Below are 26,079 nucleotides of genomic sequence, written 5' to 3'. Positions count from 1 at the left end.
TTTTCTGGGAGGAGTCACGTGATGGAGTAGTGGCCGGACGGTGAACTCCAGCCCTCTCCAGAAAAGTTAGAAAAAACAAAGCAAAACACAAAGGCACAAAAATAAAAATCAAAGTTAAGTGAATATAAAGGTGGAAACAAGATGGCGACGAAAAAAGAAAAGTCGAAACCAACGGTAAGAAGAGAGGAAGAGAAGACAACGGAAGATGAAGGAAAAGGCCTTACCTGTTCGAAGAGGCCCGCGGTGGAGAGAGAAACCCGCTCCCTCAGGTCAGTAGAATATGGACTACAAAAATGGCTCGCTGAGCCGAGTAAAAGTGCGCAAGCACGCATGCGCGAGGAGTCGCGCATGAAAAAAAACACACCGACGGGAGGGGTGACCAGCTGGGGAGTCGATCTCCACAGCCGGCAACGATAGCTGCAGAACACCTGCAGCAAGAGGAGAACATAGAAGACAACGAAAACAAGAAAGAAGAGAAGAAAAGGGCAACAAAGAAACAACAGATGGCCAACCCAGAGGAAGAAGAAGAGTACAGTGAAATAGAAGAAGAAGGGAAAGGCAAGATAAAGGATATACTTTCTCTTATCAAAGAATACATGGAGTCATTTAAAGAATGGCAAGCGCAAGAATTTAATGATTTAAGAAGAAGAATAAACAACACAGAAGAGAAAATGAATAAAATAGATATGACCTTATCAGAAATGGGAAAAAGAATGGACAAGGTGCAAGAACGAGAAGCAGCAGTAGAAATGGAGGTAGAGGACTTAAAAAAGAAATTAGAGGAATCTAATTAAAAAGTTAAAGAGACACAAGAACTGTTAGCTCAGAAAATAGATATAATGGAAAATTATAACAGAAGAAATAACATAAAGATAGTGGGCCTTAAAGAAGATGAAGGAGGCAAGAATATGAGAGAGTTTATAAAAGATTGGATCCCTAGGATCCTAGGATGTCCAGAACTACAGCAAGAAATGGAAATAGAAAGGGCACATAGAGCATTGGCCTTTAAACCACAATCACAACAAAAGCCAAGATCTGTTTTAGTAAAATTCCTAAGATTTACTACAAGAGAAAAGGTACTGGAGAAAACAATGGAAAAAGTAAGAGAGGACAATAAGCCACTGGAGTACAAAGGGCAAAAAATCTTCATTTATCCAGATATAAGTTTTGAACTCCTGAAGAAGAGAAAGGAGTTCAATACAGCAAAGGCGATTTTATGGAAGAAAGGGTATAAATTTATACTAAAGCATCCAGCGGTATTGAAAATATTTATTCCAGGACAACAAAACGGTCTATTCTCGGATCCAGAGGAAGCACGAAAATTTGCAGAACAATTACAATTACAAATGAAGACGTGTAACGAGAGTACAAAAGACTGCGAACTAAAAAGACATAAGTTTTGAACTCCTGAAGAGGAGGAAGGAGTTCAAAACATCGAAAACGATCTTATGGGAAAAAAAAACTATTCTCGGATCCAGAGGAAGCAAGGAAATTTGCAGAACTACAAAACAAACAGAGAGATGAAGACATGTAATAAGAGTAAAAATGACCACGATTTATATGTATGTGGGTAAAGAGGTATATATGTGTATATGTATAATGTGCATACATGAATGTATCCGTATTTAGAGGAAAATATAGATAGTATAGACAAGAATTAATAAGGGAAGGAAAAGGAATAGAGGGAATAAGGAGGAAATTAAAAGAGTGACCTTTGTCACATATGAAAATTGAAATCTTTTCTGGGGGGGCTGGGTGGGGGGGGTGTTACGGTCACTGCAAAATCAGCTGACGCTTGCGAGTGAATTCGCAAATCCAAATGGAGAGGGGAGATGTGGTTGTCCGACAAGGGATAAAAGACAACTCAGGAGGGGAAGGGGGGATTGGGGCTAAAGAAGTTTTAAATAGGAGAATAAGGAAAATGTTTGATGTTTTAGGAATGTTGTCTTATAAAGGATTCAAAACAAGAAAACAGAAATGGATAAGAAGGAAAGGTAATGATGGAGAAACGGAAAGGGAAGATAAAGAAAGTATAAAATGGCTACGTTGAACTATATGACTTTAAATATTAATGGAATACATAACCAAATTAAAAGGAAGAAACTGTTAAATTTACTGAAAAAAGAAAAAATTGATATAGCATTTGTGCAAGAAACACATTTAACTGAATTGGAGCATAAGAAATTAAAGAGAGATTGGGTAGGACACGTAACAGCACCATTGTATAATTCAAAAGCAAGAGGAGTAGCTATATTAATTAGTAAAAATGTGCCATTTAAAATAGAAGAGGAAATAATAGATCCAGCAGGGAGATATGTAATGATAAAATGTCAGATATATTCGGAGTTTTGGAATCTACTCAATGTATATTCACCTAACGAAGAAGATCAAAAGTTTATGCAAGATATCTTTTTGAAGATAGCAGATACGCAAGGGAACATATTAATAGGAGGGGATTTCAACCTGAATTTGGATTCAAATATGGACAAAACTGGGAAAAAAATTAACAGAAAGAACAAAGTAACCAAATTTATAATTAAATCGATGGAAGAAATGCAACTTTTGGATATATGGAGGAAACAACACCCAAAGGAAAAGGAATATTCATATTACTCAGCTAGACATAAAACATACTCAAGAATAGACCTATTTTTGTTAACAGCTCGTATGCAAGATAGAGTAAAAAAAACAGAATATAAAGCTAGAATACTATCGGACCATTCACCCTTAATATTGACAGTAAAGTTAGAGGACATCCCTCCAAGAATGTATAGATGGAGATTAAACCCCATGTTACTTAAAAGGCAGGATTTTAGAGAATTTATTGAAAAACAAATTAAAATGTATTTTGAAATAAATACGGAATCAGTGGAAGATAAGTTTATACTATGGGATGCAATGAAAGCATTCATTAGAGGGCAAATAATAAGTTATGTAACCAAGATGATGAAGGACTATAATCAGGAAACAGAGCAGTTGGAAAGGGAAATAGTAAATATAGAAAAAGAATTAGTAATGAAGGAAGATATTACTAAAAGAAGAGAATTGGCGGATAAAAAAATAAAATATGAAACACTACAAACATATAAGGTGGAGAAAAATATAATGAAGACAAAACAGAAATATTATGAACTAGGTGAAAAAACGCACAAAATCCTAGCATGGCAGCTTAAGACAGAACAAGCTAAGAAAATGGTATTGGCATCAAAGAAAAAAGACAAACAAATTACATATAATCCAAAAGAAATTAAGGAAAACTTTAGAGAATTCTATGAACAATTATACCAAATTGAAAACGAAGGGAAAGAAGGGAAAATAGATGAATTTCTAACTAAAATTGAACTACCAAAACTACAAATAGAGGAACAAAATAAATTAACAGAGCCATTTGGAATAGTAGAAATACAAGAGATAATAAAAAAATTACCAAATAACAAGACACCAGGAGAGGATGGATTCCCAATAGAATTCTATAAAGCATTTAAAGACTTATTAATTCCGCCCCTCCTGGAAGTAATCAACCAGATTGATAAAACGCAAAGCTTACCAGATTCATGTTTCTTCTTTGGCTTGGCTTCGCGGACGAAGATTTATGGAGGGGGTAAAAAGTCCACGTCAGCTGCAGGCTCGTTTGTGGCTGACAAGTCCGATGCGGGACAGGCAGACACGATTGCAGCGGTTGCAGGGGAAAATTGGTGGGTTGGGGTTGGGTGTTGGGTTTTTCCTCCTTTGCCTTTTGTCAGTGAGGTAGGCTCTGCGGTCTTCTTCAAAGGAGGTTTCTGCCCGCCAAACTGTGAGGCGCCAAGATGCACGGTTTGAGGCGATATCAGCCCACTGGCGGTGGTCAATGTGGCAGGCACCAAGAGATTTCTTTAGGCAGTCCTTGTACCTTTTCTTTGGTGCACCTCTGTCACGGTGGCCAGTGGAGAGCTCGCCATATAACACGATCTTGGGAAGGCGATGGTCCTCCATTCTGGAGACGTGACCCATCCAGCTCAGCTGGATCTTCAGCAGCGTGGATTCGATGCTGTCGACCTCTGCCATCTCGAGTACTTCGACGTTAGGGATGTAAGCGCTCCAATGGATGTTGAGGATGGAGCGGAGACAACGCTGGTGGAAGCGTTCTAGGAGCCGTAGGTGGTGCCGGTAGATGACCCATGATTCGGAGCCGAACAGGAGTGTGGGTATGACAACGGCTCTGTATACGCTTATCTTTGTGAGGTTTTTCAGTTGGTTGTTTTTCCAGACTCTTTTGTGTAGTCTTCCAAAGGCGCTATTTGCCTTGGCGAGTCTGTTGTCTATCTCATTGTCAATCCTTGCATCTGATGAAATGGTGCAGCCGAGATAGGTAAACTGGTTGACCGTTTTGAGTTTTGTGTGCCCGATGGAGATGTGGGGGGGCTGGTAATCATGGTGGGGAGCTGGCTGATGGAGGACCTCAGTTTTCTTCAGGCTGACTTCCAGGCCAAACATTTTGGCAGTTTCCGCAAAGCAGGACGTCAAGCGCTGAAGAGCTGGCTCTGAATGGGCAACTAAAGCGGCATCGTCTGCAAAGAGTAGTTCACGGACAAGTTTCTCTTGTGTCTTGGTGTGAGCTTGCAGGCGCCTCAGATTGAAGAGACTGCCATCCGTGCGGTACCGGATGTAAACAGCGTCTTCATTGTTGGGGTCTTTCATGGCTTGGTTCAGCATAATTACAGTAATACTAAAGCAAGGGAAAGATCCACTCACACCAGCGTCATATCGACCAATATCTTTACTTAACACAGATTATAAGATAATAGCTAAATTATTAGCAAACAGATTAGCAGAGTATGTACCGAAAATGGTAAATCTAGACCAAACTGGATTTATCAAAAAAAGACGCACAACAGACAATATTTGTAAATTTATTAACTTAATTCATGCAGTAGAAGGGAATAAAGCACCAACAGTAGCAGTTGCTTTAGACGCAGAGAAGGCCTTTGACAGTAGAATGGAATTATTTGTTCAAAGTATTGCAAAAATTCAGTTTACCGGAGAAGTATATTAATTGGATTAAAGCATTATATAAGGGACCATTAGCGAAAGTGACAGTAAATGGACATGTATCAAAACAACTTAAGCAGGTCAACACGACAGGGATGCCCACTATCACCTTTATTGTTTGCGTTAGCTATAGAACCACTAGCAGAATTGATAAGAACAGATAATAATATAAAAGGAATAAAAATAAAAGACAAGGAATATAAAATCAGTTTATTTGCGGATGATGTTATAGTGTACTTAACAGAACAAGAACTATCAATAAAAGAATTATATAAGAAATTGAAGGAATATGGAGAAGTGTCGGGCTACAAGATAAACGTAAATAAAAGTGAAGCAATGCCTATGAATAATGCGGATTTCTCAAAATTTAAGAAGGAATCACCATTTAGATGGCAAATGCAAGCAATATGATACCTAGGTGTACAAATAAACAAAAATCTCGGCCAACTATATAAACTCAATTATTATCCACTAATGAAAAAATTACAGGACGATTTAGAGCATTGGAAAGATTTACCACAAACACTAATAGGAAGGATAAACTGTATTAAAATGAACATTTTTCCAAGGATATTATACTTATTTCAGGCATTGCCAATACAACTGTCAGAGAAATTCTTCAAGGAGTTAAAGAAAATAAGAAGGAAATTTTTATGGAGAGGGGGGAAACCGAGGATAGCACTAGATAAATTAACAGAATGGTATAAACAAGGAGGCTTACAACTGCCAAACTTTAAAAATTATTATAGAGCCGCACAATTAAGATACCTATCAGATTTTTATCAAACAAGGGAAAAGCCAGATTGGACGAGATTAGAATTAGATAAAATAGGGGAAAAGATACCTGAACACATATTATATAAATGGGATGAAAAATTGGTACAACATAGAATTTCTCCAGTATTACATCATCTCCTCAATATTTGGAAGAAGATTCATGTAGAAAGAAATAAAACAAATTATCAATTACCAAAACTAATATTGACGCAAAACAAGTTACTCCCTTTTATAATAGATAACCTTTCCTTTAGAGAACGGGGAAAAAAAAGGGATTAAAAGAATAGAAAATTGTTTTTCAGGAAATAGATTCTTATCCTTTGAACAAATGAAAGATAAGTACAATATAACTGGAGATACAGCGCTGGCATATTACCAATTGAGATCCTACTTGAAGGATAAATTAGGAAGCAGTTTGAGTTTGCCAGAGGGAAGTAACCTTGAATATGTGATTACAGATACAATGTTAATCAAAAGATTTATAACAAATATGTATATTAAACTGCAAGAAAAGGAGAATGAGGAAACAAATGGTAAAACTAAACAAAAATGGGAACAAGATTTAAATATAAAGATAAAAAAGGAAACATGGGAGAAGCTATGCTCCGGAACGATGAGAAATACAATAAATACGAGGTTACGTATGATACAATATAACTGGATACACAGGCTATACATTACACTTCAAAAGTTAAATAAATGGGACCCAACAGTATCTGATAGATGTTTTCGATGTAAAAAAGAAATGGGAACAACAATTCATGCAATCTGGACATGTGAGAAAGTAAAAAAAATTTGGGAAGATCTAAATCAGATATTAAATAAAATAACAGAAAACAATATACCAAAGAATCCAGAGATCTTCCTCCTAAGTAACATAAAAAATAAAGAATTTGGAATTGATTTGGAGGATGCACAAAAAAGATTTGTTAAGATAGCTCTAGCCATAGCAAAAAAATGTATTATGTCAACCTGGAAATTGGAAGATAATTTGAAAATACAACAATGGTATATAGAAATAAATAAATGTATTCCATTAGAAAAAATAACATATAGTTTAAGAAATAATATTGAAATATTCAAACAAATATGGGAGCCTTACATTAAATACAATAGCGAAAACCTACCGGGGACAATCATTACCTAAGTTAACGGAAGGAAAAGGAAATGAAAAGAATGGACTCAGTAGAATTTCTGGTGTATTTTTATTGAATGACAACATTGTCTGACTGGTTTAATGTATCCTAGATTGTATACCTTAAATGGACGGGAGGGGGGAGGAGGGAGGGGGGGGGGAGAAAATGGCACTGTATATGTGTGAAAAGGAAAAAGTGTGTACTATGGTTAATGTGATTTATGGTGTGAAAAATAAAAAATTAAAAAAAAATTAATACTGTTTTCTGAATATTTATTCACAGTTGTTTAACATTTAATACATTAGGTATCATCTTCATAAAGAGATACATTATGTTCAATTCCATGTCTGGTTATTCCCTTAAATTCTCTACACTGTCATAGAGCAGCCACTAGAGGTTCTAATACTATGTCAAAAACTAAGGGACTTAATGGGCATCCTTGATGTGTTCCCCTAAATAGCCTAAACATGATTGATTGTTATTAATTAGAACAAATTAAACCCATAGGACATAAATATAATAGTTTGATCCAATTGATAAAATCTGGACTAAAATTAAATTTCTCAAATGAATAAATAGTTCCATTCTACCCAATAGAACACTTTTTCAGCATCTATTGAAAGTACATATTCCGTTGTATGGGTAGAAGCTAGATATAATTGCATTCAGTACACTTTAGATAAAATCTTCATATCAACATTAAATAATGAAATAGGTCTATAGGACCTATTCTTTCCTTTTTTTTCAAAATAAGAGAGATGCTTGCCTCATTAAAAGATAATGGAAGCATTCTTTCTTTAATTGAATCTTCAGACACAAAGTTTATATATGGTATAAGCATTTTAGAAAAAAAGTTTATAAAATTTTACAGGGAAACCATCTGGTCCTGGAAATTTACGTGACGAAGGAAGAAATAGCAACAGAAATTTCTTCCTGAAAAATAAGTGCCTCCATCTTTAAACACTTATCCTGTGTTAACCTAGGTAGATTTATCTAATCTAAAAATTCAGATATCAAAATGAAATTATTCTTAAACTCAGAGCTATAAATATTAGAATAAAATTGTCCGTCTTATTAATTTTAGATTGATATGTTGTCATCGTACTATCTCTCATTCAAATCTTATTAATTTGCTTTCTCACAGCAATACCTTTCAATTGACCAGCAAAAGTAGCTTACCAGTTTTTTCACCATGAATATAGAAATGACTTACTTCTCAACAATTGCTGTTTTATAGGATATGTAGAGAGAAGATCAAACTTAGTTTTAAGTTGAACATGTCTTTTGTATAAACTTGTTTAATCTGGTTTTTCAGTTCCAGGCTTTCTTAGCCTTTTTGTTAAATATTAGCTGTATAAGAAATAATTTGTCTCCTCAAATAAGCTTTCATAGTATACCAAACAATCAAATTAGATATTGATGGGGAGGAATTGGTATTCTTTATCTGCAAGTAGAAAAGTATTAAATCTCCATTGTATTTTTTAAGGCAGGGATATCATTAAAATTCAAGGTCAGGAGAATGATCAGAAATAACTATTGCTTGATGTGCATCTCCTGAAAAAGGACTATTTACCTGACGAAGGATCCTTCCTTTAAATTCCTCATCTCCTTCCTTTAAATTCTTAATACGAACCAGAACTCTATGTCTCTTTCATACCTTTAACATTCCAAGATATAATATTAATTGAATACATCATTATTTAGGCAGCCAATAAACCATTGGATGCTCCCCTGCTGCCCCAGTCCAACCGCATTCATTCACAATTAAAATATGTAATCTTGCTACTCCTACTAAAAACTAACCAAAATCTTCCCCCTTCCACTCTCCCAAAAATGGATGTGTCTCCGGGATTTTAGTCAGTTAAAGATGGCGCCGATGTCAGTCAGGACACTCGTGAACGCGGTGCTGTGGTCGGGGTGGGGGGGTGAGCCGAGCAGGGCTGCGCAAGGGTGTGGGCGGGATAGTGCTGTTGGTAGTGCTTCGTGCGTGCCAGCGAGCGGCTGCTACTACACAATGGGCCCAATGAGCAGTGCCCAATGCTGCGTTTTCGTGAGGTCCTAAATCAATTCTGCTCTGCGGGGGGACCTGCTCCACATTGGATTGGCCAGACGTGGACTTGGGTTTTGACGCGCAGCAAGGCGGCAAAAGAGGATATTCTAGTACCTGAAGATGATGAAGAAGATCAAGAGCTGTTATTAATGGCAGCTGAAGCAATGGAAGGTAAGCCCAGAACTACAAAAATGGCTTCTCCTTTTAAATCTGTTGTTTCACCTACTTCCAATCCTTCACCTGGACCTGATGTGGTGACAATGTTTGAGGAGTTAACAAAACTGAATGAAAACATTATGACTTGTATAACTACTGTCTTTCATAATGATGATGAACTATTTGTTGATGTGAAAAGTAAAATATCTGATGTACGTGGAGAAATTGCTGCTATGAAAGAAGATCTTAATAAATATTTGATTTCAGTGGATGAAGTACAGGAAAGATGTAAGAATGTTGAAGATCGAATGGATCAAGTGGAGGAATCAGTATCTGGATGGGACATGCAGAAGAGTATATTCATGCAAAAAAAATTGTTCTTTGGAAAACCAAAGTCGAAGGAATAATGTAAAGATAATTGGACTTCCAAAGGACGTTGAAGGTCAAGGTCCCACAAAAAAATTTCATAAATTAATTCCAGAAATATTAGGGATGGAAGTGTTTCCGGATGGATTAGAATTGGACAGGGCTCATCGAGCGCTAAGAAGAAAACTTTTTCCGGGACAACCACCGAGAGCGGTTTTACTTAGATGTTTAAGATATCAGGATCGGGAGACAATTTTGCATCTTGCTGTGCAGAAAGCACGAATTGATCAGAATCCAATAAAGCAGTAGAGTTTTTTTTAATGCAGATTTAAGTCAGGTGGTTATACAGTGGCATAAGGAGTTTAATCAAGCTAAGACAGTGTTGAGGAAGAAAGGTTATAGGTTGACATTTAGATATCAAGCAGTGTTGAAGGTGTTTCATGGGCCATCTGAATATCGATTTTTTGAACGCAATTATTTAACGTGCTGCCATTACTATTATTCGATTATCCAAAAAATGTCTGGTTCCAGGAGTTTTGGATAAGAGATCGTGCACCTGTATTACTTAAATGTTAACATTTCTGCACTTGGCAATGCAATAAATTCTCCACAGCTAATACTCTGATAGGATACAGGCATGATATACAATAGATAAAATGTGGAGAGTTGAAGGAAAGTGCACTGCAATCAATGAAGCAATATTTGTGTGCAGTTGCAGTGTAATTTCAGAAATGAAATAATAATTGCAGAGCAAGTTTCCATGACAGGAATACTTTAACTACCTCTCATCTCTTCTCAGTCTTGGTGAAAGAGGGGTGAGTAAAGAATCCAAGTACAACCCCTGCCTGTCATAGGATAGTACTGCATTCACCTAAAAAGACTTGGATTCATTCTTGTTGTGGGCTGCACCCTTGATCATGTCAAGTCACCTTTATTTGTCGTTCCTACTATGCTCACAAGGTAAAGACAAGATAGCATTTCTACCAGGACCAAGGAACATATTTACATAAATACAAATTAGAATACATTGAAATATTAAAACATATACAGTAAAAGTCCATGGTGCATTATCCACATGTGTTCTGGGAACCCAGGAGCCTGATGGCTTGGGGGAAAAAAACTGTTGCCCAATCTGGGCGTTAAGACCCAAGTGCTATGGTACCTCCTACCAGATGGCAGGCAGGAGAACAGTTTACGTGAGGAGTGTGCGGAGTCCTTCACAATGTTTATTGGCTTTCGCCTGCATCAAGTGTTGTAGATCTCCTTCATGGAAGGAAGAGAGAACCCTATGATCTTTTCCGCTGATTTCACTATCCTCTGCAGGGTTTTGTGGTCCGAGGTGGTACAGCTTCCAAACCAGACAGTTTCAATGCTCTTATACATCCTCTGTAGAATGTAATGAGGATGGAGGGTGGGAGGTGAACTTTCCTCAGGCTTCGCAGGAAATAGTGGCGCTGCTGGGCTTTCTTGGCTATGGAGCTAGTGTTAAGGGACCAGGTGAGATTCTCTGCCAAGTGCACTCCAAGGAACTTGATACTCTTGACAATCTTGATGATCAAGTTGTCAATGGTCAAGGGAGCTTGGTTCCCCACCCCCCAGGCCCTCCTGAAGTTGGCAACCATCTCTTTTGTTTTATTAACATTCAGATACAGATTGTTGACTCTGCACCAGTCCGTTAGTGACTGGACCTCATCTCTATTCACTGTTTCCACATTCTTACAAATAAGGCCCAACACGGTTGTGTCGTGAGTGAACAGCAGTGGCCCCTGTGCTCAGTGTGATGGTCTTGGAAGTGCTGGTTCCGATCCGGACTGCTTGAGATCTTCCTGACAGGAAGTCAAGAATTCAATTGCAGAGGGATGTATTTAGACCCAGCAGGCTCAACTTCCTTATCAGGTACTGAGGTCTGATTGTGTTGAATGCCGAGCTGAAGTCGATAAACAGCATTTGAACATAGGAGTCCTTATTTTCCAGGTAGGTGAGGGCTAGATGGAGGGCAGTGGTGATGGCTTCATCCATAGATGGGTGTGTATGCAAACTGTAGGGGATCCAATGACATGGGCAGCAGGAGCTTGACCTCGTACTTCATGATGATGGGCATGAGTGTGACAGGGCGGTGGTCATTGAGGCAGGACACAGTCGACTTCTTCGGCATGAGGTCAATGGTGGTGGCTTTGAAGCTTGTTGCGACCACGGCGCTTCTCGGAGATGTTAAAGATATCAGTGAGAACATCTGCCAGCTGAGCACTCTGCTGTGAATGATATCCGGACCACCATCTTTCCAAGGGTTGACCTTGCCTAACTTTCTCTTCACATCAGTCACTACAAGGCACTGCACCTGATCATTTGGAGAAGAAGTCGTCCTCTTCACCGCCACATTGTTTTTCACCTCAAAACGCACATAAATAAATAATTTCTGCCAATATATATTGCTCTGGAATGTCAGTATAGATATTTCTCTACACGATTCTGATACAAGATGAACCCAGAATCCTCAAAATCAAAGTGAGATTACTAAATTAATAAAATTAACAGGAAATGCACCAGATCTTAAATGTTGGATAAAAATAAAAAACTAGGAATTGAATAAAATTGGCAAGATAACATTCACTTAATAAGAATTTGTCTCCATTTGTTAATTTTGCATCAAACAAAGGTACAAAACAAACAAGGCAAATATTTAAAATTTATCAGTGGACCGGAGGATTGGGTGGGGGGGAGGGGTGTCCACTGGGTAACATTAGTGGAGTCTGCCTTATGGCAGGAAAGAAGCAATTTCATGTAATATTGCATGTTCTGTATTATTGACAACAAAGGAGTCCTGAATCTTGAAAAAGAAAGAAGAATCTAGTTAGGCAGACAAACTCAGTCTGGACGAGTCACATGAAAGGACTGTAAGACTAGTCTGTTTCAATGCAAGGAACCTTGACAGGTCAGGCAGATGAACTAAGGGAATGAACGCGATTATAGATTCACAGGAATACAACATAGTAATGTCATTCAGCTCAACTCATCCAAGATGCCCGACTGGGCTAATTCCATTTCATCTGTTCAAATTTCTTAAATATTGTAATTATACTGGCTCTACTATCTTCTCTGGCTTTTTACCCTTGGTGTGACAAATCTTGAAATCTCACTTCTCTCAGCTTAAACATATGGCCTCTCATTTTTGACTTTCCTAGGAAAAAGACTGCAAATATCATATTTACCCTGTCTATGCCTAATTTTATAAACCTCTGTAAGGTCAGCTCTCTTGCCAAATGTGGGTTGTCAGGGAGGACAGTAGTATCCCTGATGACTTCATCTGTGAGAAGTGCATCCAGTTGCAGCTCTGTCCTGACAAGCAAGTTAAGGAATTGGAGCTGGAATTGGATGAACTTCAGATCATTTGGGAGGCAGAGGCAGTGATAGACAGGAGTTACAGGGACACTATCACACCAAGGAGGGTAGATGCGACAGACAGGAGATGGAAAGGGAACAGACTGGTAGTTCAGGGCACTCCTGTGGCCGGCCCCCTCAATATACTCTTTTGGATGTGGGTGGGGAGGGGAAACTTTGATAAGGTCCCGCATGGGAGGTTAGTCAGGAAGGTTCAGACGCTAGGGATTCATGGATGGGAGAAGCCAGAGAGTAGTGTTGGATGATTGCTTCTCAGACTGTAGGCCTGTGACTAGTGGTGTGCCTCAGGGTTCAGTGCTGGAACCATTGTTGTTTGTCATCTATTAATGACCTGGATGATAATGTGGTAAATTGGATCAGCAAGTTTGCAGATTACACTAAGATTGTAGATGTTGCGAATAGCGAGGAAGGTTTTCAAAGATTGCAGAAGGATCTAGACCAGTTGGAAAAATGGACTGAAAAATGGTGGATGGAATTTAATGCAGATAAGTGTGAGGTGTTGCATTTTGGAAGGATAAACCAAGAAAGGACGTACATGGTAAATGGTAGGGCATTGAGGAGTGTGGTAGAACAGAGGGATGTGAGAATAGATACATAATATCCTGAAAGTGGCGTCACAGGTGGATAGGGTTGTAAAGAGAGCTTTTTGGCATATTGACCTCCATAAATCAAAGTATTGAGTATAGGAGCTGGAGGTTATGGTAAAGGTGTATAAGACATTGGTGAGATCAAATTTGAAATATTGTGTGCAGTTATGGTCACCTAACTATAGGAAAGATCAATAAGATAGAAAAAGTACAGAGAAGATTTACTAGGATGTTGCCCAGACTTCAGGAACTGAGTTACAGGGAAAGGTTAAACAGGTTAGGACTTTATTCCCAAGAGCTTAGAAAAATGAGGGGCGATTTGATAGAGGTATTTAAAATTATGAGGGGGATAGACAGAGTAAATGTAGATAGGAGTTTTCCACTGAGGGTAGGTGAGATATAAACTGGAGGGCATGGGTTAAGAGTGAAAGGGGAAAAGTTTAGGGGAAACATGATGGGGAACCTATTCACAGAGAGAGGTGTGAAGTGTGCTTCCAGCTGAAGTGGTGAATGTGGGCTCAATTTTAACATTTAAGAGGAATTTGGACAGGTACATGGATGGGAGAGGTATGGAGGGCTATGGAGTGGGTGTAGGTCAGTGGGACCAGGCAAAATAAAAGGTATGGCACATCTAGTATGGCCGAAGAGGCTCGTTTCTGTGCTGTAGTGTACTATGGTTCTACTTTGATCCAGGGAATACCATTGTAACCTTCCCAATCTCTCTTTATAACTCAAGCTGACCAGTCCAGGCAACATTTCTGTGAATCTTTTCTGCTCCTTTACCAGTTTAACTACAAGTTTTAATTGGGTGGTGACTAGAACTTATCACTATACTCCAGGTTGCAGACTAACCATAGATTTGTAACATGGCATCCCAACTCCTATACACAATGACTTAGCAATTGAAATTAAATTTGTCACACGTCTTCTTCACCCCTTTATCTACCTGTGCTACCACTTTTCGGGTAACTTCCAAAGACCATTCACTGTGTACATCCTGATTTTGTTTAGTATTCCAAAACGCATCACCTCAAGTTAAGTTCCATCTGCCATTACTTGGCCCACTTTCCCAGTCCTTGATCCTATTGTAATCTTAAATAACCTTTTTCACTGTCCAACTTTGCTGTCACCCATAAACTTGTCACTCAAGTCATAAATTTATCTGAAAAACAGCCTTTATGAAGGGTTCTGAACCAAAACAGCAGCCCCACTTTTTTTCCTATTGATGCTGTTCGACCTGCCAGGTTCCTCTTATAGATCGCTTTTGCTTCAGTTTCCAGCATTCCTAATGCATCACCAATGGTCCAAAAACCTGAATTCCTCCCACCTGCACTAGCTCTTCTGCCACATATACATTAGCCCTAACATAATCATACTCTCATCAGCATGTGGCACCAAGAATGATCCAGAGGTTGTAGCCCTTGAGGTCCTGCTTTTCAACCTTCTTGTCAACTCTGCGGGACAGCATCTCTTTTAATAACCACAATGTTAGTACCAATGTGTATAATAATCCTTGGTTGCTCCCCCCATCTCTTTGAGAATATTGGAGACATCCTTGACTGTGTTTACCATGGACATCCAATCCCTGTATATTTTCATCCCCCATACTGAAGGCCTCAAAGCACTTAATTTCTTTCTGGACAATAGAACCAACCAGTGCCCCATCCACCATCACCCTCCTGCAGCTGGTAGAACTTGTCCTGACCCTCAATAATTTCTCCTTTTACTCATCCCACTTTCTCCAGGTTAAAGGGGTACCGCATGGGCCCCAGGTATGCCTGCCTTTTTATTGGCTATGTGGAGCAATCCATGCTACAAGCCTACACGGCAAGGCCCCTCAACTCTTCCTCCACTATATTGATGATGACTGGTGCTGCTTCATGTACCCATGATGAGCTCATTGACTTTATCCTCTTTGCTGCCAACAACCACCCAGATCTCAAATTCACTTGGTCCATCTCTAGCAACACTCTCCCTTTCCTGGATTTCTCCATCTCCATCTCAGGAGACAAACTCTCAACAGACATTTTCAACAAACCCAACAACTCCCACAGCTACTTCAACTACACCTCTTCCCACCCTCTTCCCTGTAAGGATTCCACTCCATTGACTCAATTCCTCCATCTCTGACATATCTGCACACAGGATGAGGACCTCCATGCTAGATCTTCAGAGGTGTCCTCCTTCTTCAAACAATGTAGCTTTCCCTCTACCATCATCAACTTGACACTCATCCGCATAGCCTCCATTACTCACACATCTGCCCTGGCTCCCTCCACCCCCACGCACAAGGACAGGATTCCTCTTGTCCTTACCTGCCACCCCACCAGCCTTTGCATCCAACACATCCTCCTCGCCATTTCCACCACCTACTACGTGATCCCACCACTAGACATATTTCCCTCTCCACTTTCCACAGGTACTGCTCCCTCTGTGACTTCCTTGTCCACTCCTTCCTCCCCACCAATCATCCCCTTGGGACCTACCCCTATGACCACAGGAGATGCTCTACTTGTGCTCACACTTCCTCTCTCTGCACTATTTGGGGCCCCAAACAGTCCATCCAAGTGAAGCAACATTTCATATGTCAATCTGCAGGTGCCATCTACCATCTACTCCCATTGTGGTATCCTCGACATTGGAGAGACTGGACGCAGACTGGGAGATTGCTTTATTGAGCACCTTGGCTCTGTCTGCTACAATAGTGTGGATCTCTCAATGGCCTCCCATTTCAATTCTCCATCCATTCCCTTGATGACATGTCTGTCCATGTTCTCATGCACTGCCATATTGAGACCACTCTTAAATTGGAGGAACAACACTTCATCTTCAGACTGGACACATTCCAACCAGATGGCATTAATATTGACTTCTCTGGCTTTTGTTAACCCCCACCCCTACTTGCCTTCCTCCAGCTCTCTCTCTCCCTTCCCTGATTCCTTTCACACAAACATGATAAATTCTTTCCTTGTCCTTTATCGTATCCAATTAACACCTTTTGTTGGTCTGGGTTCCTCCCCCAGCCAGCATTGTCTGAATTCTGAGACTTTCTGTGATTTCCTGCTTTGGCGTATTCTGCTTATTTCCCAAAGGGCTCAGGCCCAAAGCATTGGGAATATATCTTTGTCTCCTATAGATGCTAAAAAGACCAGCTGAGTTCATCCAGCATTTCAGTGTGTTTTTATCCTTGTTGTCACTTGGGAGGCCACACCCTGGACTCTTTTTTGAGGCACAGATCCTCAATATCAAGATTCTGTTTATGTCACATACACAAAATTCACCAGATTTGTTTTCCTTTGTTTATCCTGTAAAGGAACACAGAAAGGCACTATCTGTATTATACCAGGGTCACTGCCTGAGGGCCTGATGGAGGCATTTACTATAACAACTTTAAAATGACACCTGAAATGACATTCCCTGAAAGATCAGTGACCTAGTGTGAGGAAATGTGATTGGTTTAGATATGTCCTTCAGCCCAGTAAGTCTGGACTGGGATCAGGTACTTGTTTCTGCTATGACTTTGTATGTGATTGTAATGAAAAGTACTTATTTGACAGTATTTTTAATGAATTATGTAACAATAAATAGAACACAAGCAAAATAATTATAGTAAAATAAATTGACAATATCCTACATTTATTCTATTACACCTTTCAAAAAGTTTCTGGAGGTCTAAACTGATGTGTATAGGTGCTGAGAAATTCAAAAGATTGACTCCCTTTACTGGTTTGTTGGTACAAGTCTGAGCTGCTTGGTTGCAGAACCAGATAAAGGGAGGAGCTTCTAATAAAAAAACAGGCTTGTGGTCATTGGTTGAAGTTGCCATCAACTGACACAGGGAATAAATGAATCTGGGACTCTCTCTTCCTGATTTGGCACTTGATCTCACCAGCTTTAGGTATCAGCACCACTGAGATTTTAAACCTACTTGCTTTTACACAAGTTTCAAAAAGTTGTACAGATTATTTTTCAAAGTGACCTGATCACAGTGATGGCTACAATTACGAGACCATACTCATGGACAGAGGGTTTGGATTCTCCTACTGGGGAAGGAAAGTCCAGGGCTGGACTCACAGTTCTCGAATCTCCAGCCAGAAGCAAAGCTGAGCCACGAATCCGGAGACCCATGAATGCCTTCATGGTCTGGGCTAAGGACGAGAGGAAAAAACTAGCTATTCAAAATCCTGATTTACACAATGCAGAACTTAGCAAAATGCTGGGTGAGTGTGCACAGCAACTTAAACAATACAGTATCACACATTCGTTTTAATTGATGCTTTATTTAGTAGTACTTGTTTTTATACATTTTACTTGTTTGTAGACTGATGATGAGCAGTAATCACATGATCATTATATTTTATCTTATGTTAATAAAACATGAATGCAAGGTTTTTCCAATGGAAGGACTTCTATAGATAAATTAAAAAGTAACACAGAAAAACACCTTTATTCTTTCCACGCCCAAAATATCTCCCAAGTGGGTAAGTTAACCACTGCATTATACTTAATTAATTTACAGGCTCCATAAATAGGAGAAAAACTTGCCAAAATAATTTTTAAAGTTGTGTAATCAATTGTCTAAACTATTTTCTTAATTTGAACGGTTATTATTAATCTCTAAATTCTTGGCATAATCTTTAAATTCTTTTACTTGGAAGAGCAATGTTGAAGTTTACACCCACAAATATCTTTCAGAATGAACAAAACATGGTTGTATTTAATTTCTATTCCACAGAGTTGAAGAGCCTGCTCTACAAAACTGTTCCCATAGTTAGTGTATGAGGGATTAAATTGACTGTTGCTTTAGTCCCAGCAGCAAACACTAATTCTGTTGAAGACTTGATAATTTGAATTGGCCTTCGCATTTGAGTTAAAGTTAAAAAAAACCTGTTTCTTAAAGGTTGTCCTCGACAAGCATTGCTCAGTAGCTGAGAGACATACATTGCTTTCTATTGTTTTAGTGTATGTTACCATGGGTTTCAAGTAATGTTTGCATTTCAAGCCAAGATTATTTAATCAAGTATGGTGCCCTCCTCTAAAATGAACCTCAAACAGGATAGCAGTGGAGATGACAAATTCTTAAAAAATGTAAGCACGGTTTAGTTTACACAAAAATATAATTAAAATTCCAAATTTATTTCTAAATGTTCCACGTTGAAATACTTCCTGCTTTTGCGTCCTGGTAAGATTTGAAATTGATCTAAATTATTGGTTATGTAGTCATATAAATGTGGCTTGCAAAAGCTCAAAGGTACAGGATGTTACATTTTAATATCATGATGTTAGAAGTAATTTGTGCCAAAATGTTGAATAAACAGCTTTCTAGTTCAATAAATATGGGTTCAAATGATCAAAGTTTTCATGTCCTTTAAATTCCTGATCAAAGTGATGAAATGCCCACAAGGTGGCACCAAATTACCACCTTCCAGAATAATAAGTATTTCATAGCAGAAAATACAAGGCAGCAGGATTTGGTGGGATATTTTAAGAGTTATACTGTCATACAGAGAGGCAACAGATCAATGAGCTTACTGAATCCCATTCTAGCAATCAAGCACCATTTACAATAATGCTACTCTAACATTGTACTCTCCCCATCAACTCCTCCAGATTCTACCACTCATCTACATCCCAGGAGCAATTTAGTGTCCAATTAACCAAACAAATCACACATTTTTTGGATGTGGGAGGAAAACCATAGAGTCAAATGGAGAACTTGAGAAGGTCATACAGTCAGCAGCAAAAGTAAGTCCACTAGCTGTTGCGCTACTCCTCCCCAATTTAGTTTAGGTCTTGTATTTCAAAAGGTAATTAAAAAAAACACTTAGAGCACTTAGTCAATGCAAGATCCACATACACTGTAATGTTGGTTTGATTCAATGATAGTTGTTTACCTTTGAGTCCATTTTCAAGTTCACCCTAGGACTGAACATGACACCTACACTAAACTATCCATGGGGCAAAGTATGTGTAACTCCAGAATAGCCCAAAGCAAAACAGCTAAACAAGGAAACGTGGGATAATGAATTTTTCCAAAATTACTAGAGTGGCCCAAGATAACTGACCACACACAATTCAAATTGTGTAGATTATACTAAATTGGTGAAGACACAGAATTTTACGTCAAAGTGAGGTTGCTGGCAGCTGGACATGCATGGCCTGTGGCAGTTGAAATTCTGTACAATTAGTTTGCAAGGCGCATTGGACAAAGCTTTGTGTCAAATATTCCATCAATGAAGAGGAAATAAATCTAGGTCTTGACATTTAAAAGCCTAGATTTTCCCATTGCTGTTGTTATTTTAACCACATGACCCACTTACTTTAAACAGGGTAACGCCATTACAAAAATAACAGTGATCAGAAAATCTAGGCTAACGTACCAGCCCTTGTGAATCAGCAGTCAACAAAGCACACAGACAATTGAACTGTACTGAAAGTGTTTGAGGATGGTATGAAGAATTATCCATGTACACCACAAATATTGTTTTAGATTTTAGTTACTAAGAGACAAAGCATTCGGGGAAATGAAGGGATGGAAAGACATTTGGGAAGTTAATAGCCTTGTGCAAAGGATTTCCTCTAATGAGGAAAGAGCAAAGAAAATTAGGCCTTCTTGAAAGAAAGCAAAGTATAACAAAAATGTACACAAAGTGAGAGAAAAGGTAAATTGCTTTGTAAACTGTGGCACTAAAGGATAAATTTAAAGTGGCCAGAGAAAGAGAGAACTGATGAGCAGATTCAGCACCAGTAATAATTTTTAAGTTAAACAGATAGTGGAGGGAAAGAAAAAACCATCGAGTTTGTTAAGAAACAACAGTTTGCTTTGTGAACTCCAGTTAGTCCTACACTTAGCTGCTATTGTCAACCTCTTTCTCTAATTTAAAAATATCAATGGGCTAGAAATTAAAGAAAAGATTTTAAAAACTTCAATAAATTCAAACAATTAACACATATATTAGTGTTTCGGTAAAAACCTATTCTCAATTCTTTTCTGAACATCAATATATGAACCAACATAATCCTCCAAGAGATGAACTGTGAATTCTTGTCTCAGATTCTCTCTTATAATAGTTATTAAGTGTGCCATTCTCACCATCAAAGCCCTCACCAAATCAGGGAACATAAAATATACCCAAGGAAAATATCACAGAATGCAAATCCAACATTTGTCTCAACTTATTTAAAAACAAATGTCAATGCCAAATAACCTACCTGCAGAACGGACCCGTTCCTGCACTGAAAATGGATGGAATAAAATATAAAGGATCAGGATTACATTCCGAGGGTGGGTTATGGATCAACTGCCTTTCTTAATGTAATTTACAACAGTTGATTCTCGTGTTAAGAAGGTGACCTTTCTGCCACATTCTAACTAAATTGTAATTATATTAATTGCAACCTGTATTTCCCGTCAAATATGCGGCACCTCTTCCAGTAATTTGATCCAAGCTCCTCTTGACTTGAGTTTTTATCTCACCTAATTCACTATTCACAATATGTGCAAATACTCTAAAGAAAATGGCAAATCTTCCTATTAGGTGAAAAGTTAATTATTTAAAAATGAACAATCCTGCTTTTCTTACAACATAATGTTAAGGAAATAGTGTTAAATACAACAAAATCATTTAAGTCATTTCCCACGATCAGCATTTAATGTGGAATATCTAGAAATTATAAAACTTAGGAATTATTATATTCCAAAAAGCTCACTTCTAGTAATTTTAAAGTAGCATTTAGCATGAGAGGCCCAAATTTCCATACTCAGAAGTCATGACCTGATTGAAAGTTCTTTTGAATTTTGCTGCAGATTAATGTCCCGTAAAAGTATTTTAGTATAAAAGACAATAAATCAAATTATTTACAGAGCAAGTATACAAGGCCTTCAGAATATAAGTTGCATAGATTGTGGAAGCATAGAAATGGTGATTCATTAAAACAAAATACAGGTAATTTTCCAGTCTTCAAGGCCATTCTTGGTGCTCAAATGGTTTTCCATATTTTTATTTTTCAAGCAGCCATTGAATTGGAACTCAATCTCAGCAGAACATTCGCTTTCAGACTACCGTGGGTTCTTCCTTTTCATTTTAATTTTCCATATATTTCTGCCATTAGTTAATTTCTTACCCATGTATTTTACATTCAGCACAGAGTCCCAAATCTCGTCGTTTAATTTACCCCTACCCTTTCCTTTCTGCTATCCAGCATCTCCTTATCTATGTTGTCACAAATAGCAATTTAAAACAGAATCATGTGATTGAGAAATGCAAATACGGTCGTCATTTTACACTTCCAAAGTTAAAGAAAAAATAAAAGTTCTGTTTCTGGATTAGAAAGTCAATGTGTACATGCAAAATATGAGACTGGTAATGAAGAAATGAGTATTGATGATACTGAAAATCATTGAATAAAATCCTATGGGGCCTGATCAGTCGGGCTATCAGAAGAATTGGCCAAGAAGTTAGCAAAAGATTTATGATGCTCTTTATCCATTAATTTATCATTGCCATATCATACAACTACTTAGGTAAGATATCATAGGTTCATCAACAGTTTAAAAATGTATTCCTGTTTTCTGTGAAAAACTCAGTTCTTATATTCTGGAAGACTAAAGGAATTTGGTCTATTTTATAAATAAAAAATATCCTTTTTGGAACGAGTCAAAATTGAAGTCAGACCTTGCTGAACTAAATTCACTGTTTCTTGAATATGCTTAGGTTTTTTTAAGCTTTTTGTGAACATAGACAATGATTTTTTTCCAAAACAATTTCAGTTTTGATAAAGATCCTTTTTTTAAAATAAGTATGAGATATTCCTGTGGTCCCATCCAGAGATAACATATTTAAAATAAGGGTATGAACATGAGGCAAGATCCAGAAAGGGTTCTGCTGATAGATTGTTTGTACCCGGGCAGTCTACTAACACTCACCATTCAATAACGTAGCTTAGGCTCTTGTTAAAGGCACTGCAGTAAATTAGTACATTCTGAAGTGGAGGGGTAAAATGGGGGTAGGCTGACAGTAGCACAGCAATAACGTTGGAACAGGCTTGAGAAATAATTGTTCCAAATGCATGTATGAAATGAAAATTAATCAGTTCAGTGGAGACAATGTCAACCCAAAAGTGACACACCACTGTTTTCTGCTTCATGATTCCTTTTAGAAGATTTAATTATCTAATGTTTCTTCAAATGATAAACATTATTTGAAACACATTAACAGCTCAAAATATGTAATTGTCTATTTTTAAAATCATTTTTATGACATTCATAGAATACTGAAGGCAATTAATCCATATGTCATATGATAAGAACTAATTTTATATCAAATTTGTACTGGTTCTCATTGCTCATTTACGGTATTTTATAGCAAAATCAAATTTATTACATAAATATAGTTATGGTTTACAAAGTGCAGTAAGAAGAATTGTAATTTGGCTATGATTTGTAAATACCAATTTTGCTCCATCTAATTTAAACCATGCAATACATTTTAGGCAAATCATGGAAAGCACTCAATCCTTCACAGAAAAGACCTTTTGTGGAAGAAGCTGAAAGATTGCGAGTCCAGCACATGCAGGACCATCCCAATTACAAATACAGGCCTCGCAGGAAAAAACAGATCAAACGACTCTGCAAACGTGTGGACCCCAGTTTCCTGCTCAACAACTTCCCCCACGATCAGACTCCTGTGCATAGTGGAAGGATCTGTCGGGGACCTCTGGAGGAGGAGGAAGATAAAGGCTATCTACCATCCTCGAGACTTCCTGCAATCAGCAGATTCCGGGACACACAGAACACAAGCGGTAACTTCGACAACTATGGGCTACCCACACCCGAGATGTCCCCTCTAGATGTAATAGATGCTGATCACAGTTTCTTTCCACCCCCATGTACAGAAGATTCTCCTTCTCAGATGAATGGAGTGATCTATCATTCAGATTATAGCCAAAGTCCCATGCGATGTGGAAATCTGAATCAGATATCAATCTCCCAAAATAGATCTCCCATGATGCATCCTTCTGCCAACCATCCTCCACCACCTCCGTATTATAACCGAATCCAACATCCAGCCTTCCAATCCATGAATTCAAGCACATCAGTCCACCTATCTCCCCCACGTGATCACCATCATCTAGATAACCTGGAGCACATCAGCCAAGCTGAGCTTCTGGGGGAAGTGGACCGTAATGAATTTGATCAATATTTGAACACCTCCGCTCAATTGAATCAAGCAGGAATGGTAATGAATTCACATTTATCTGATGTCAGTCCATCAGGACGCACGAGTTCGGAGAGGAGTCTAATTTCAGTCTTAGCTGATGCTACTGCAGCATATTATAATGGATCCTAGTCCACTTATTAATAGACTCGAACTTCAATGGCCAATAATAGTATTATTTACAAAGATCTCCGGATTGGAAATATCCTCAGGGTTTCAAACTAAACCAGTAATGACTTTCATAAAAGAAGATCAACCAAAGTATTTATGTTGGTTTGAAGTAATTTTTGTTTCTAGGATAAAATATAAAACTGCTGAGAACTTTAGCTCCTTGCTTTGCAAACTTTAGTCTGAAATGTTTGTACTTGTACAAATGTGTTTAAATATCCATTTTTATTCCTGTTGTTTACTGTAAACCTTGTGATTTCAAATGTTGTTTTACTAGATTAAAAAAATTTAAGTGATTTGAACTAAGTGATCTGTTACTGAATAAATCACAAATTATGACCCAAAAATGTTTTATGAATTTTAATTGCAGTTTCTTCATGAATGTTTAATGATTAAAAAGTATAAATATAAAATACCAGAATCAAAAGGTGTGAGCCAACCCCTGGTATTGCAATTCCCCTGGTTTTCCCCCATAGCAGTTAGCACAAAACTATTGCAGCATCAGCGTCCCAGTTAGAATCTGGCACTTTCTGTATGGAGTCTGGAGGTTCTCCCAATGTGTGCGTAGGTTTCTTCCAGGTGATCCTGTTTCCTAAGACCCTTTAAAACGTAAGTGGAATGTAGGTTAATTGCTGAAATTGGGCTGCAAGGACCTGCTACCATGAGTAGTTTCATATTGACAAATCACACTTTAGAAAATCTAATGAAAAATATATCCATATTTCATCACATTTAATATTTATTGACAACTAATCATACTATTCTGGAATGTGAAGTAATGAATGGACTATGGCCAGTGATTGAACTCAGCTTTGAAAAATCAGAAAGTAGTATCAGTGGACTTATTGATCAGTTTGAGATAGCTCAATTCACAAGGATCACAGTTACTACATGAGAGGGTGATTGCAAAACATTCTGATAGCCCACTGAAATATATCTTCCTTGACAGGAAAACACATTGAATACTTTACTGCAATCTGCAAAGTGAACTACAAATAAAAATGGAAATGTTAGAAATAAGAGTGAGATAAGGTTGGAGAGCCGAAATATAGTGAATAATTAGTGAGAACATGGGGTAATTTTAAAAATCGTTTGCAACAAAATGTTTTATTTATCCTATGAAATAGATGAGAAATCATGTACTGAACAAAATGTTTATTTCTACTGATCTATTCCTCCTATAATTGTGCATAGCTATGAGATTACGCCTCTTCTTCCTTCACTCTAAGGAATAAAGCCCTAGTCTACTCAAGCTCGGGCCCCCGAGTCCTGGCAATGTCTTCGTAAATCATCTCTGCACTCTCTCATCAACATCTTTCCTATATCATGGTGACCAAAACACTGCACAATAACCCAAATAGGACCTCCCCAATACCTGCAACATGACCTCCCAACTTCTATACTTAATACTCTGACTGATGAAAGCCAATGTGCCAAAAGCCTTTTTGATCACCCTATCTGCAGTACCTGTGACTCTACTTTCAAGCTACTATCTACCTGTACTCCAAGATCCCTCTGTTCTACAACACTCCCCATATCCCTACCATTCACTTTAAAGGTCCCACCCATGTTGGACCTCTCAAAATGCAAAACCTCACAATCTCTGTATTCAATTTCAATATTCTTTTCTCTGTCCACCTGCCCAACTGATCTAGATCCTGCTGCAATTTTTGGGAACTGTCTACAATACCAAACACTTTAGTGTCATCTGCTAACTTGCTAATCATGCTGTGCATGTTTTTATCTAAATCACTGATATAGATAACAAATAACACCGAACACTGTGGAACATCATTAGTCACAGGGCTCCAGGAAAAAAAAAGAACCTTCCACCATTACCCTCTGCTTTCTTCCATGAAGCCAATTTTCTATCCAAAATGCTCCATGTGACCTAACCTTCCAGAACAGCCTAATGTGCGGAACTTTATCAGATGCCTTGCTGACATCCAAATAGACAACATTCACAGCTTGGTCTCATCAACCTTATTGGTCACATCTTGAGTAAAACACTTAATCATATTTGAGGAATGACCTCCCACCTTCAAAATCAGCCTTTATCCATCCAAGTCCATGTATATCTTCTCCCTTGGAATACTCTCTAGTAACTTAATTACCACAGAAGTTAGGCTTGGAGTTCCTAGGCTTTCCTCTGCAGACCTTCTCGAATTGGGGCACAACATGTGCCACCCTCCACT

At 38.2% G+C, this 26,079-nt stretch overlaps 1 protein-coding gene across 1 annotated transcript; it reads left to right on the top strand.

The window, feature by feature from the left end:
* Positions 1-17,389: 17,389 nt before the first annotated feature.
* Positions 17,390-24,218, top strand: LOC138737649 (transcription factor Sox-7-like). The gene is made up of 2 exons (XM_069888271.1): positions 17,390-17,719; positions 22,992-24,218. The coding sequence occupies exons 1-2, from the start codon at positions 17,491-17,493 to the stop codon at positions 23,846-23,848; spliced, it is 1,086 nt and encodes a 361-aa protein (XP_069744372.1). The 5' UTR covers positions 17,390-17,490; the 3' UTR covers positions 23,849-24,218.
* Positions 24,219-26,079: the final 1,861 nt, after the last annotated feature.

The sequence above is a fragment of the Narcine bancroftii genome, chromosome 6, assembly GCF_036971445.1.
Source record: "Narcine bancroftii isolate sNarBan1 chromosome 6, sNarBan1.hap1, whole genome shotgun sequence".
Lineage (NCBI taxonomy): Eukaryota > Metazoa > Chordata > Chondrichthyes > Torpediniformes > Narcinidae > Narcine > Narcine bancroftii.
Note: the sequence above shows the minus strand (reverse complement) of the source record. Positions and strands in the feature narration are given on the sequence as shown.